The sequence below is a fragment of the Candoia aspera genome, chromosome 7 (genome assembly GCF_035149785.1).
Source record: "Candoia aspera isolate rCanAsp1 chromosome 7, rCanAsp1.hap2, whole genome shotgun sequence".
NCBI lineage: Eukaryota > Metazoa > Chordata > Lepidosauria > Squamata > Boidae > Candoia > Candoia aspera.
In genome coordinates, this window is record NC_086159.1 from 13,458,130 (window position 1) to 13,471,695 (window position 13,566).

The following is a 13,566-nucleotide window of genomic DNA, read 5'->3' on the forward strand; positions in this document are numbered from 1 at the left end:
GCCGTCATATAAAATTAATATCAATGTTCTGAATCTGTTAAAAAGAACAAAAGAAGGAAAGTAGGAGAAGCTCTGAAAATTGTGGCTGAGTATGGAAACTAACACAAAGTTCTCACTTATGTGTTAATTGCCAAAGAGGGTAGCTGAAGCACACACACACACACACACGCGCACACACACTCATTCCATTGCTTCCTGCAACCCTCAAGCCATGCCTCTCTTAGACTTAAGACTTGGACAGGACGAGCGGCTTTGGAATCACATCTCCAAGAAAGAAAGAAGAAAAGCCAATCCCCTTGGCCAGGCTGGTTCAAAGCTTGAGAAGGAATTCCAGGCGATGGTTTGCTTACTGCTGGTGGAACTGTGTGAAAAATTCACTTTCTTTGGCATTGTCTGCAACATGCTCCTTTTCTGCACCCTCAAGCTTGGTTTTCACAATTACGAGGCAGCCATGCTCAACGTTTGCTTTGTTGGGGCATGCATGGTGACCCCAGTTCTGATGGGCTGGCTTGCTGAACACCCAGTGGGACGGATTAGATTGGTATACCTCTGTGCACTGCTGCATTTTCTCGGTAAGTATCAGTTTCTTGGGGCACCTTGTTGTCGTTGGTGGTTATTTCAAAAGGTAGATGGTGTTCAAATGATGGCTATCTAAAACCTGACTGTTTCTATAGCAGATTGGAGATTTGAGAAATGAATGTGCTGCATATTCTGAAATAGCAATATGGGGCCTCTTTTTTATTTTTCTATTTTCTTTTTTGGCACATATGTTGCCTTTTCTGCAATTCATGCTGTGAAAGTAATGTAGACAATAACGGATGGACCTAACTGGCCTTGAGAAAACAAGCAGAGATTTATCAGATTAAGGGAATTGATACTGATACCAGGTTAAGGAAGGGGTAAGCAATATTGTCCCAAATCTTTCTGACTTTATTTCATGTTTTGGTTTACTGTTAGAAAATTAAAGGTGGAGCTTTATTATTTATTTATTATGCCTCCAGCACAATCCAGCGCAATATTGTTCGCTGCCCAGAGTCACTTCGTGTGAGTTGGGAGGCCATATAAATTTGACACATAAATAAATAATCTATTTACAAGAGTGCCTCTGAGTCCAACCACAGGTCCCAGGGGCATTTTTAAAAAAAATCAGAATGGCAGGTTGCTCCAGCCCAGTGCTTTGTTAGGAAGCGTGCTACCTCTTGACTTTAAAAAGGACGAAGCTTCAGCTGAGATCATCCAGAGGGAGTGACAGGGCAGTAAATTGTATCTTCTGACTGGCTAGGTGCACCATGGCAGCCATTTTGTGAACGCCCAACCTCACTCGTAATGGTCCTTTTATGAGAGCAGCCACAACCTGCTCACAAAATTTGTAAAGCACCCACCAGGGTTGCATGTTCCTTCAGAACTTCCCAAAATGACACTTTTATTTTATGCTTTCACTTGTTCCTCTTTCTTCCTGTAGGTACAGCCCTATTACCTGTGGTGGCCTTCCCTTTTGAGGATTTTTTCATAGATAAACACTATGTCCTTCACACTTTGGCTAAAAGGGAGCAGAAAGCCCTCTTCTACACTGCGTTGCTGGCCACCTGCCTTGGTTCTGGAGGAATAAGAGCCATTGTGTGCCCTTTAAGTGTTTATAATCCTGATGAACATAGACCGAAGGAGCTTCTGTCATTCTTCAACTGGTCAGTGTCATGTGCCGCTGCTGCAAATGGTCAACTGTGAGAGGGTTATCATTTGGGGCAATCTGAACATGGTTGTTTGTTGCAAGGTATGGAATTTAATGCAAAGGTTTCTCTCGTGTGGTTAATTATCGAAGGGGGCAAATAGTAGGGTCCAATGATTGCTGATGACCTAATTTATCACAGAATCCTAGGATTGGAAAGTCCCTCAAAGGTCATCTAGTTCAAACTCCTCTTGATGCAGGATCCTTTAAAGCATTTCAGACAGGTTTCTCTGAAGATCTCAGATGAAGGGGGACATACCACTTCATAAGGCAACCTTTTCCACTGGTTGACAGGTCTTACTGTTAGAAAATTCCTTCTGGAGTTTCTCTGGCAAAAGAGAAGAAATCCACTCTCCCCCCCCCCCCTTTATATGATAGCCTTTAGATTTCTGAAGACCACTATATATTTCCCCTCGGTCTTCTCTGCTGAAAGATAAACATGCCCACTTCTCTCTCTCCCCCTTTCCAACATCTTCAGGAAACCACAGGATGAGGTCATCTGCCAGTTTGGGGTTTAGTATCATCAGTATGTTGATGATACCCAATTATATCTTTCAACCCTGAGCTGGTCAAGTGAAGCTGTTGAGGTTCTGTCCCAGGCCTGGAGACTGTATGGGTTTGGATGGGGAGGAACCGTCTCCAAGTCAATCCTACCAAGACTGAGTGGCTATAGGTGTTTGAGCCATCCAGATCTGGGGATATTCCATCTCTGATCTTGAATGGGATGGCACTTCCCCATTCAAGGATGGTGTGCAATTTGGGGATCTTGATCTCAATGAACAGGTAGCAGTTGTGGCCAGGAAGGCCTTTGCAGAGCACTTTCATAGGTGCTCTGCAGAGCTTTGCGCCATTTGTACCCTTTCCTAGATTGGGGGACCCTTCAGACCGTCCCTCATGCCCCACAGCTTGACTACTGCAATTTGTTCTACATGGGGCTCCCTTTGAAGACCACCTGGAAGTTCCAACTGGTCCAGAATGCAGCAGTGCAGGCAGTGATGGGCATGCTTTGATCTACCCATGTAACAACATTGCTTCATGAGCTGCATTGGTTGCAGGTTCCTGGGTGCAGTGCTGGTCATTACCTATAAAACTATACATGGCATAGGGCCTGGTTACTTAAGGGACTGCCTGTTTCCTGTAGTATCTGCCCAGTTGATCTGATCTGGTAAGGTTGGTGTGCTCTGGGTTCCTTGAATTAAACAAAGCCATCTATCAGGACCCCAGAAGTGCACCTTCTCGGTCACTGCACCTGCCCTCTGAAATAAGATTCCCCCTGAGATTCAAACAGCCTCCACCTTACCAGTGTTTCAAAGGGCCTTGAAGACCTGGTTCTTCACCCAGGCTTTTGGTGAGCGTGACTGAAGACCCCTTTTGATTGTGTGGGTTGTTTTCCTTGTTCCCATCTCATTTGATCACCCTTGCCATCTTTACTCGTCAGTTTGGTCTAGTGGTTAAGAAGCTGAGCTAGAAACCAGGAGACTGAGAGTTCTAGTCCTACCTTAGGCATGAAAGCCGGCTGGGCGACCTTGGGCCAGTCCCTCTCTCTCAGCCCAACTCACCTCACAGGGTGGTTGTTGTGGGGAAAATAGGAGGAGGAAAGAGTATTAGGTATGTTCACCACCTTGAGTGATTTATAAAAATAGACGTAGGATATAAATAAATAAATAAATAAATAAATATTTTATTCCTGTTATTTATCTTGTTTTTAACATTTTAAACAATGTGTAAATGGCCCATTTGTTGCTGGCAGTCAGGGAACATACAAACGTAATCAATTATTTCTACCAGTTCCTTTCATCAATCCTCACAAGACATGATTTCCAGTCCCTCACCATCATGTAGGCCTCCCCTGAACTCACTCATTTTTTGAGCTGCTTTTTACACTGTGGAACCCAGAGCTGGACACCAAATTCCAGGTGGGGCCTGACCAGAGAAATCCTGTGATCTGGATTCTATGTTCCTGTTAAGAGTTCCCAAAATAGCATTTGTCTTTTTAGCAATTTGCATCACACACTTGGCTCATGTCAAACTTTTACTAGAACACCCAGATTCTTTTCACTGATACTACCACCTGGCTAAGTCTCCCCCATGATCTTAGCACAGTCTTAAATGCAAAATTAAGGTTCAAACACTGAGGATGTCTGTTGCCTTCGTATGTTGTTTTACTTTTTATTTGTTTAAAAACAAAAATGACACAAGTGCAATAAACATAAAAGGTATAGAAAAGACGACGGTTAGCAAAGCATAGTCATACGTTTAATATGGGCGGGGAGGAACGATTGGATATGTTGAGCTGTGACTAAAACCTTAACAGAGCAATTCGGGTTAATTGAAGAACATTTAATTATAAAGTTCTAAAGTATTTTATTGCAAGTTAAAGCATTTAAAGGAAGTTTATCTGGACAGCTTCTGGTCCTTCTCTGCAGAAGTATCCAGTGAGACTCACTGAAAATAATGTTTGTAAGAGAGAGTTGAGCTATAAAATCACATCTGTTGCATTCCTAGCAAAGGTGTGTGACTACTTTTGCAAAGACAGGACTTACTGAAAAGAGAATAGCAAAGGCAAGTCTTGTTTGAGAAGAGGTGGGAAAAGGAAGGTTAAGAGTGACCTAAAAGCAGAACCGGGAACAGCTTCTAAGGGAGATGAAAAGGAATGTTGGATGCACGCTTCAGGAAAGTTTGCCGTTGTTGGATTCATGGACACTAATTAGCTTCTGGACCATGGAAAATAAATAGGAATTCATATAAATGTATCTTTGTTTTCTGGCTTGGATGTGGTGGAAGCAGCTCAGCTTTTTCTAGAGAGAGTTGCTTGGTTGAGCAAGAAGCCTGAGGATCCTTCCTAAATGGGAAGAACCTTTCTTCTCTTCAAAAGTCTGGAACTAATGAGGACCTTTTTATCCCTTCATTAGGAGTCTTGTTAACAAAGCCAAGTTCTCCTTTCAGGATAGCCTCTCAGGATACTGTTGAGGTATACTGCAAATCAGAAACTGTTTTTCCTTCTCTTTCTTGGGCAAGCATAAGGAGGTTTTTTTAAGCATGCAAATGGGATGCGACTTGGTAAATTTTCATCTGTGAGAGATAGGATTATTGTAATTGAACTTTACTGAGGGGGCCAGATGTGGTGCCATCAGCAGAACTGGAAAAGCAACTTCAACATCAGAAAAAATAGACATTGTAAAACTGATAGCTTATTCTTCTTTTTGGATTAAATAGGAAGGTAAGAGTCAGCATTGATACTATTTGGTAGCTGCTTCTGTAGATCTTGCTCTTAAGCAATGTCTGCATTTCTACATGTGTTAACATGGAGGAGAGGAAGTATTAAAAGAAGACAATTGAGCCCACCACAGGTGCTTGTGAAAGCTCATGGCTGCCTCTCCTGCTTGAGAGGTGTGCCTTTCGTGAGTTTCAGAAATGGAGGAGTGTCGCAAAGGGAAGCCCTCCCTTCAGCTACAGATTATCCTTTAACAAAATTCAGGAGAGCATCTCAACAACATGGTTATGTGATAATAGGGAAAAACAGGATCATTTGATAATAATTTCAGATGTGACCTAGTCTCATCACTGGGCTCCTCACCTTGACGTTCCCATTGTGAATATGGAAGAGAGGAGTCCAGAAAGCTAGAAAATGTGCTTTAAGGAAGCTGAATACATTTTGTTATGGAGAATTAAAGCATCAGTGAAAATGTGCTACTTTTTGTTTCCTTGGAGGATTGTTTTTCTCAGTTTAGCTTCTTTATTCTCTTCCACCAGCCCTCCCAATTACTTTGACATCTCTCCTTTTGGAATAAATCTGTTCCTAAATATTGCGGCTTTACCAAAGGGAAAATATTGTTTGGTTCTTTGCAGCAAATTCTTCCTCCTTGACCTACCCAAAAGAGAGAACGAGAGAGAAAAATCTTCCTTTTTAAAAATTCAATTCTGGGTTTTAATCCTTAATTAGCAACATCATTTTGATTAAATAAGACTCCAGAGAATTAAGGCTGAAGATCCATCTAAATGGTTGCTCAGGAGAATTTATTGTACTGCAGTCCCAGTAATTCAGGAGAAGGTGGGTTGTTTAATCAAAGTGACATTTCCTAGTGTTGATTACAAAAGAAAAGATTAATTTATATAAAATAGATCCTTGAGGTAATCTGAGCAGGGCGTTGTAGGAGTTTAGGCTTGTTGAAGAAAGCCAGGTGAGAAAATGAATTTCTGTAATTAAAAAAAAAGGAAGGAAGGAAGGAAGAAAACACTGTTGTAGTAATCTCTTTCTTTCTCTCTTTATGTATATATCTCCTGTCAAGTATGTCTTGACCACCTGAACTAGTCCCTGCAGTTTTCTTGGCAAGATTTTCAGAAATGGTTGAACAATGCTTTCTTCTTCCTAGGGCTGAGAGTTAGTGACTGGCTCAAAGTCACCCAGCTGGCTTTGTGCCTAAGGTGGGACTAAGCACTACACCAAGCTGGCTCTCGTTGTAGTAATAAAGTAAAGGTAAAGGTTTCCTGTGCACAGTCGTGTCCAACTCTAGGGGGCAGTGCTCATCTCCATTTCTTAGCTGAAGAGCCAGCGCTGCCCGAAGACGCTTCCGCGGTCACGTGGCTGGCACGGCAGGCACGGAATGCTGTTACCATCCCGCCGAAGCGGAACCTATTTATCTACTTGCGTAATAGAACTATCAAAATATAGCTTAGTCTTTGGCCCCATCCCTGTAAGCTTGTTGTCTGAAGCAATGTCTCCCTGACTCCATAGTTGCTGATTAGCATCTCTTAGATTGGGATTCAAAAAGGGCAGTCCACCAGCATCTCCTCTGTAGTTCCCGGAACCCCTCTCCAGTTTGGGTGGCCCTCCCAACGAAGGTCTGTTTTGCATTTTGGAGGGTATTGCAGATACTTCCTTTACCCATTTTAGCCTTAATGTTCCTGAACCACCCTTCCCGAAATAGTCCCTCACCCTGACCTTCTGCTTCCATTGTTCTCCTGCAGCTGGTATATGGAGGTATATTGCCCCAACTGTGGAGATAACATATGGTCTCCAAAACTATTAGCTCTGGATAGACCTATCCTCCATGAATGTACACAATCCCCTTTTTAAGCCGTCCCCATTACTGGCCATAACCATGTCTTGGGTAATGAATTCCACAGATTAATTATATGCTGTGTTAAGAAGTATTTCACCTAAATCTCTTTCCAGTCAGCTTCAATGGCTGTAAATGATATAGGTTTATTTAGTGAAGACCACCTCTCTGCAAACCATTTACAAAGATTTGTAACCCTTCCTCAGGGCTGATTAGAGTTGCAAACAGTGGCACCCAAGGAAAAGGGGGTAGAAAAAGGCAAGCTCAGGCATTTCTTCATAAAGGGCTGTTTCTCATGATGACAAGATGGGAGGAAGAAAGACCCCTGTCTCTCAAAAGGGGCAAACTTCATACCAAGATTGATTGAAATCTGTGTTTCATGGTTGCTTGTGTCCAACCATGAAGGCTTTTAAAATGTGGTGCATCTACAATTAACAGAAAATTCTGAGCAAAATTTTTTCTAGGCTCCACCCACACTCTTAGAGCAATCTACTCCAGATTTGCTATCCTCAGTTCCCCTTCTTGGGGTTCTTTCTGTCCCCTCCCCTCCCCAAACATAAACACAGTCCTGGGTTGCACATTAAGGCACGGTTCCTTTAAATATGGTTCAGTGAACGAATCCCAATTTGGTCAGGTTGGGTGATGGACCCCTTGGGTGAGTTTGGGTCCTCTGAACAGTTGTTAGTTTTTTCTGGACTTTTTGTTTTTGTTTTCCTTTTAGGTTGAATACACTTTATTTGTACTGCTATATTCTGTGAGCTACCCAGAGCTGTGAGTGATGGGGGGGGTGGCTATAAATGTTGAAAATAAATAAAGCTATAAATGGTAGCACCGTGGCTGGCTTCATACAACATATTAGGCGGATACAAAACCCCATCAATAGCTTAGTGCAATTTGTGAATCTAGCCACTACCTATTTTTTCTCCTCTTCCTTTAATCAGGCAGCACCACTGGAACCTTTCTTCTCTCCTTTTGTTTCTTGGGGGTGTCTCTAAATGAGAGGGAAGAGGGAGGAAGATAGAGCCTATGTTGAATTTGACTTTTAAAAAATGTGTAATTGCTTTGAGTTTTGGGGGCCCCAGCACTGCAAGGCACTATTAATCTAACTTCTTGTCTTCTGAGGTCCCTATTCTGGGTATACCTTAATTGCTCACAGCTTCACTTGGAGTCATCATTATTTCCTTCTAACCAAGCAACAATCACATAATAGCTGGGATGTGAATACATATGATATTAATTGGAACAAAGGAAGCCCCCTGTTAGGAAACCGGAGTGGATCAAATGTTTAGCTAGTGGGAAGTGAACAGTTCTAAAAAAAAGTTATGCTTTGTGTGAGTTGCTTGTTTGCTTCCCCAACCTGGTACCCAACAGAGCTTCCTTATGGACCACCTTCACAAACGGATTTGTATTTTTTTTAATCACATAAAACCACAACTGTTAGAATGCTAATCAGTAGCAGTTAAACTGAAAATCAGTGCAAATCAGTAGCAGTTGAGTCCATAAGCTAAACACAGTCTTGTTAAAAGAACCTAGATTCTCAATTGTTTCATTTTGTTCTGTTTTGCTTTTTTCTGAGTAATTGTTCTGGGTTGTCCCCATTTGAGATCTCTTGACTTTGTTCTGATTTATTCCGATCTTAAACTAAAAAAATTGAAGAAAAATCTGTATTCACATTTTTTTAAAAAAAATCTCCATGAGAATTAAAGGGTAGGCCTTTGTATTCCACTTTCTCCAGGATATATTATTATAAACTGCTCTGGCACAAAGCCTGTCCGCTTTGAGTTTGGCCAACAACTTTTCTTGTAGCCATTTATCTCTATTATTTTTCTATTACCACCTTCCTCTTCCATGTTCAGCAAATTCTAATTTCTGTTCCTGCTAGGGGTGGATATACTAATCAAGATAGTAAGTGAATGAACACTTACCTATGCTCCTCTGCACTTAAAATACATGTGTAACATTGTTATATTTTAATGCTTATCTGAGCTGCTCGTTCCCTGTTATCTGTAAGTAGAAGTGCTCAGTTAGTTAACAAATCTCTATCTTTGTGAGATTGAAAGTTTGAGCAAATTAATTTACATCTGAGAGTGAGAAATAGTGATTCCTCATATAATAGTACATAAATCTGCTGTATGTGTGTCTCACTCTGGGAAAATCTGGACTTGCATTTACATGTAAACTGAGAAGTTCCAGCCCCTAAAGAGTGATAACTCAACAGTGGGACAGATTCTATGCATGTAGATGGACTTAGATTTGAAGCCAATTCAGCAGCCTGCTAGAACCACTGAAATGGAGCAGAGCTTATAACTCAGCTGAGAAGCTGGCACAGAAAAAGAAAATTATCTTAGATAGCTTCAAGGAGCATGCCAGGGAAACACAGGTTATTGCTCTTACACATTCAGCCCTCCCAAGCATAAAGAATCACACGCTTAGACACATTAGTAAAGGTAAAGTCCAGTCGAATCCGACTCTAGGGGGCGGTGCTCATCTCCGTTTCTAAGCCTTGGAGCCGGCGTTGTCATAGACACTTCTGTTGCAGATGCTGGGAAAGCCTTTAGCCCAGGAGAGGTCAAAAAAGTCACACACCAAGCATTTCTATAAAAATAATTTATTTACAGAAAGCAAAAACAAAAGCAAAACATTTAAAGGACTTAGCTCCGTTTGGAGCAAGCCTTGCTGAGCTACATTTCCAGCAGAGAGAAAAAGAAGAAGTGAGAAGACAAGTCCGGGCAGGTCCTCCCCCCAGGCTATTTTGCATGAAGCACGTGAGAGGAGACAATCAAATGCAACCCCTTCACCTGGCCAAATGATTAGGTATAATAGTAGCTTAATCTGTTAGTAGGAAAACCTCAACACTCCCCTTTTTACACTACAGATTAAGATGCATAACCAATCTTCTCTGACACCTTTATATGTCTTTCCATTCACATTACTTTACCATTATCTCCCCTTTGGTTCAACAGAAAGCTACCATTCTTCTTCCTGTGTTTTTCCAAACCTAGGTTATTATAATTCCAAGGCTTCTTAATGTGAAATGGCTTTTCATGCAGGCTTCAAAATCAAGCCTGTGTTTTTCTGTTGATGTGAATAGCAGCAAATCATCAACATAAATGCACAGATACATACAGCCTTGTTTGTCCTTCTTCATATATACACAGGGATCTGCTTTTCCTTTTTCAAAACCAAAATTCTGCAGTTTTTCATCTACTTTTTGGTTCCAGGATCTAGCAGCTTGTTTTAACCCATAGATTGACTTCTGCAGTTCACAGACTAGATTCTCCCCTTTTTCATAGCCAGGGGGTTGCTGCATGTATAATCTGTGGTCTAAATCACCATAGAGAAATGCAGTTTGAATGTCATAGTGGTTAACTGACATTCCCTTGAGTGCAGCAACTTTTAACAGTAATCTAATTGATTCACCTTTAGTAACTGGTGCAAAAGTCTTGTCAAAGTCTAAATCTTTCCTTTGAGTGAATCCTTTTGCAACCAACCTTGCTTTATATTTTTGGATTTTGCCATCAGCATCCCTTTTCAGTTTGAAAACCCACCTACAACCCAGACAGCGTTCATTGGGAGGTAGATTTACCAGTTTCCATGTTTTATTTTCTTTCAAGGATGCTAATTCCTGTTGCATGGCAGAATGCCAATTTTGTGCAATCTCAGGTGGTAAAGCATTCACTTGTTCTAAAGACTCAGGTTCTGTGAATATGTGAAAAGCCTTTACTGTTTCAGCCTGAAAACGTGATGGAGGAACACCTTTATTACTCCTCTGAGATCTGCGAGGTAATACAGGGCTTAAATTTTGACTCCTATCATTTTCCTGAGAAGCATCTATCTCATCAGACAGATCTTCAATTTGCTTTTCTGGTTTAATGTCCTCATCAGGCAAAAGATCACCATCAGCAAGTCCTTGCTGTTCTCTTGTGGTGGTCAGTTCAACTGGAGAGCTAGAATTTAATCTCCCCCAGTTTTGTTCAGCAAAAGAAGCGCTTTTGCTAATTATTAATTTCTCTCCCATTATGAACCTGTAGCTCCTCTGGCTTTGTTCATAGCCAACAAAGATGGCTTTCTTTGTTGTGGGGCCTCCTTTCCTTCTCTGCTGTTTTGGAATATGAACCCATGCAGTGCTACCAAACACTCTAAGATGGCTTACCTTTGGTTTCACACCATAAAACAAATGGAATGGAGTGTCCTGAATCACAGAGTTATACAACCTGTTCTGTACATAACAAGCAGTCGATAAAGCTTCTCCCCAGAACTTAAAACATAATCGTGAATCTTTTAACATGCATTCCATCGCATTTTGCAAGGTTCTGCCCTTTCTTTCAGCAACACCATTTTGCTGAGGGGTGTACGGGTTAGAAAGAATTTGTTCTATCCCTTTTTCCACTAGGAACCTTCTGAATTTGTGAGAAAGGTATTCTCCTCCTCTATCACATTGGAGTGCAGATACAGGCCTAGGGAATTTTCCATTTGCCCATGTCACAAAACCTTTAAATTTCTCAAATGCCTCATCTTTATGTTTTAAGATGTAGATAAATGTGTATCTTGAGAAATCATCAATGATGGTCATTGCATACCTTGCTTGTCCAAGACTTGGAGCAAAAGGACCAATAATATCAGAGTGTACAATTTCCAAAGGTCTAGTTGTAACTCTGTCACTGTGCTTACTCACAGGAGCTTTTAGTGTTTTGCATTCTTTGCAAACTACACAATCTAAGTATTTATCACAGGGTTTTATCTTTAGGTCAGCACACAGCTGTGGCATTTGTGCTATATACTTGTAATTAGCATGACCAAGTCTCCTGTGCATCAGGTGTACACATTGGTCATGATATGGTGTGTTGCCAACTGCAGCCTTGCAGCTTGGCTTCCTTGCATTTTGCACAATGTACAAGGAGTCTTTTAACATACCAGTAGCACACAATTTCCCATTTTTACGTATCTCACAACCATTTTTCTTAAATGTTATGATATACCCTGTTGCAGCCAATTGTGCCACAGATAAAAGGTTTGATTGTAAATTTGGCACATACAACACACCTTTTATAGTTTCTCCTAAGCAGGATAAATACAAGTCACCTTGTCCCATAATTTTGGTCACAGACCCATCAGCCAAAGATACACTTTGTCTTTCAGTTTTAGACAGTGACACAAAAGAGCTTTTACAATTACATAAATGACAATTGGCCCCAGAATCTAACACCCATACATCAGAATTACCCTTCTCAGCAACCTGTGCAATTTGGGTTGTCTGAAGAGCCTTCTTCTGTGTTGCCCTTGTGTTCTTCTGCTCTGTCTTTCTACTCTTGGGTCTCATGGCACAGTCTCTTTGCAAATGTCCAGCTGAACCACAAGTGAAGCATCGCTGGCTTGCTAGCGCTGTGCCCTCAGGTTCCTTTCCCTTCTTTTCCCTCATTTTCTGGTCTTGCAGCTTTCCAGAAGAGATGGGGGGGGATCTTTCCTCTCTCTTCTCCCATTCAGCGAGTAAGCGCTGTGTAACATACGATGGGGTGAGGTCTGCTTCAGGCATAGCCTCCAGGGTACAAATCAGCGTGTCCCACGTTGCATTCAGTGAGGACAGGAGGATATAGGATTTTGTGAGAGGTGTAAATTCCATTCCTCTCTCCTGCAACTCAACAAACAGCTGCTGAATATAATGCAGGTGCTCAGGAAGGCTATCTCCTTCTGCAAGGTAGGCTCTGTACAGCTTTTTCGTCAGAGTAACTTTACTCCCTGCTGTTGCCTTTACATATAAGTCTCTCAAAGCATCCCAAAGTTGCTTTGCAGACTGCATGCCTCGCACGTGGACTAGCTGATTGTCCTCAACTCCCAAGATAATGGTGGCTCTAGCCCGCTCATCCTTTCTCAGCCATTCAGCATTGGGATTTTGGGGGGTTTGCTCACCAATTGGCAGCCAAAGATCCTCTCTGCGAAGATACATTTCCATCTTCAGGGCCCAATTCAAATAGTTGGTCTCTGATAGGCGCTCCAGAGGCATCACTGAGGGCTGGGAGGCAGCCATGGCTTCTTCCTTCTTTTGCAAGTCACCTCAGCTAGCTTCTTTGTCCTGTAGACCGGCAGTTGCTGGAAAATCTCCAGGTGGCTCCAAAGAAAATCTTCACAGGTCTTTGCTACCTGCCTTTAAATTGTGCACGAGGTGTGGAGCTGACCTCTCTTTTCTCTCTGGGTTTTACTGCATTGTTTACTGGGCCCATAACCTGTTGCAGATGCTGGGAAAGCCTTTAGCCCAGGAGAGGTCAAAAAAGTCACACACCAAGCATTTCTATAAAAATAATTTATTTACAGAAAGCAAAAACAAAAGCAAAACATTTAAAGGACTTAGCTCCGTTTGGAGCAAGCCTTGCTGAGCTACATTTCCAGCAGAGAGAAAAAGAAGAAGTGAGAACAAGTCCGGGCAGGTCCTCCCCCCAGGCTATTTTGCATGAAGCACGTGAGAGGAGACAATCAAATGCAACCCCTTCACCTGGCCAAATGATTAGGTATAATAGTAGCTTAATCTGTTAGTAGGAAAACCTCAACAACTTCCGGGTCATGTGGCCAGCATGACGACTCGGAACGCCGTTACCTTCCCGCCGAAGCGGTACCTATTAATCTACTCACATTTGCATGTTTTCGAACTGCTAGGTGAGCAGGAGCTGGGATTAACAACGGGAGCTCACCCCGCCGCGCGGTTTCGAACCGCCGACCTTCCGATCGACAGCTCAGCGGTTTAACCCGCAGCACCACCGGTTAACACATTAGGTTAAGATAAATAAA

The 13,566-nt window shown here is 42.0% G+C and overlaps 1 protein-coding gene across 1 annotated transcript in view; it reads left to right on the forward strand.

The window, feature by feature from the left end:
- Nucleotides 1–211: 211 nt before the first annotated feature.
- SLC15A5 (solute carrier family 15 member 5) overlaps nt 212–13,566 on the forward strand; it is a 52,849-nt gene continuing 39,494 nt past the window's right edge. Inside the window, exons 1-2 of the mRNA XM_063308822.1 lie at nt 212–572; nt 1,463–1,685. Of these exons, the coding sequence (XP_063164892.1) occupies nt 212–572; nt 1,463–1,685 (584 nt within the window). The remainder of the gene's footprint in view (nt 573–1,462; nt 1,686–13,566) is intronic.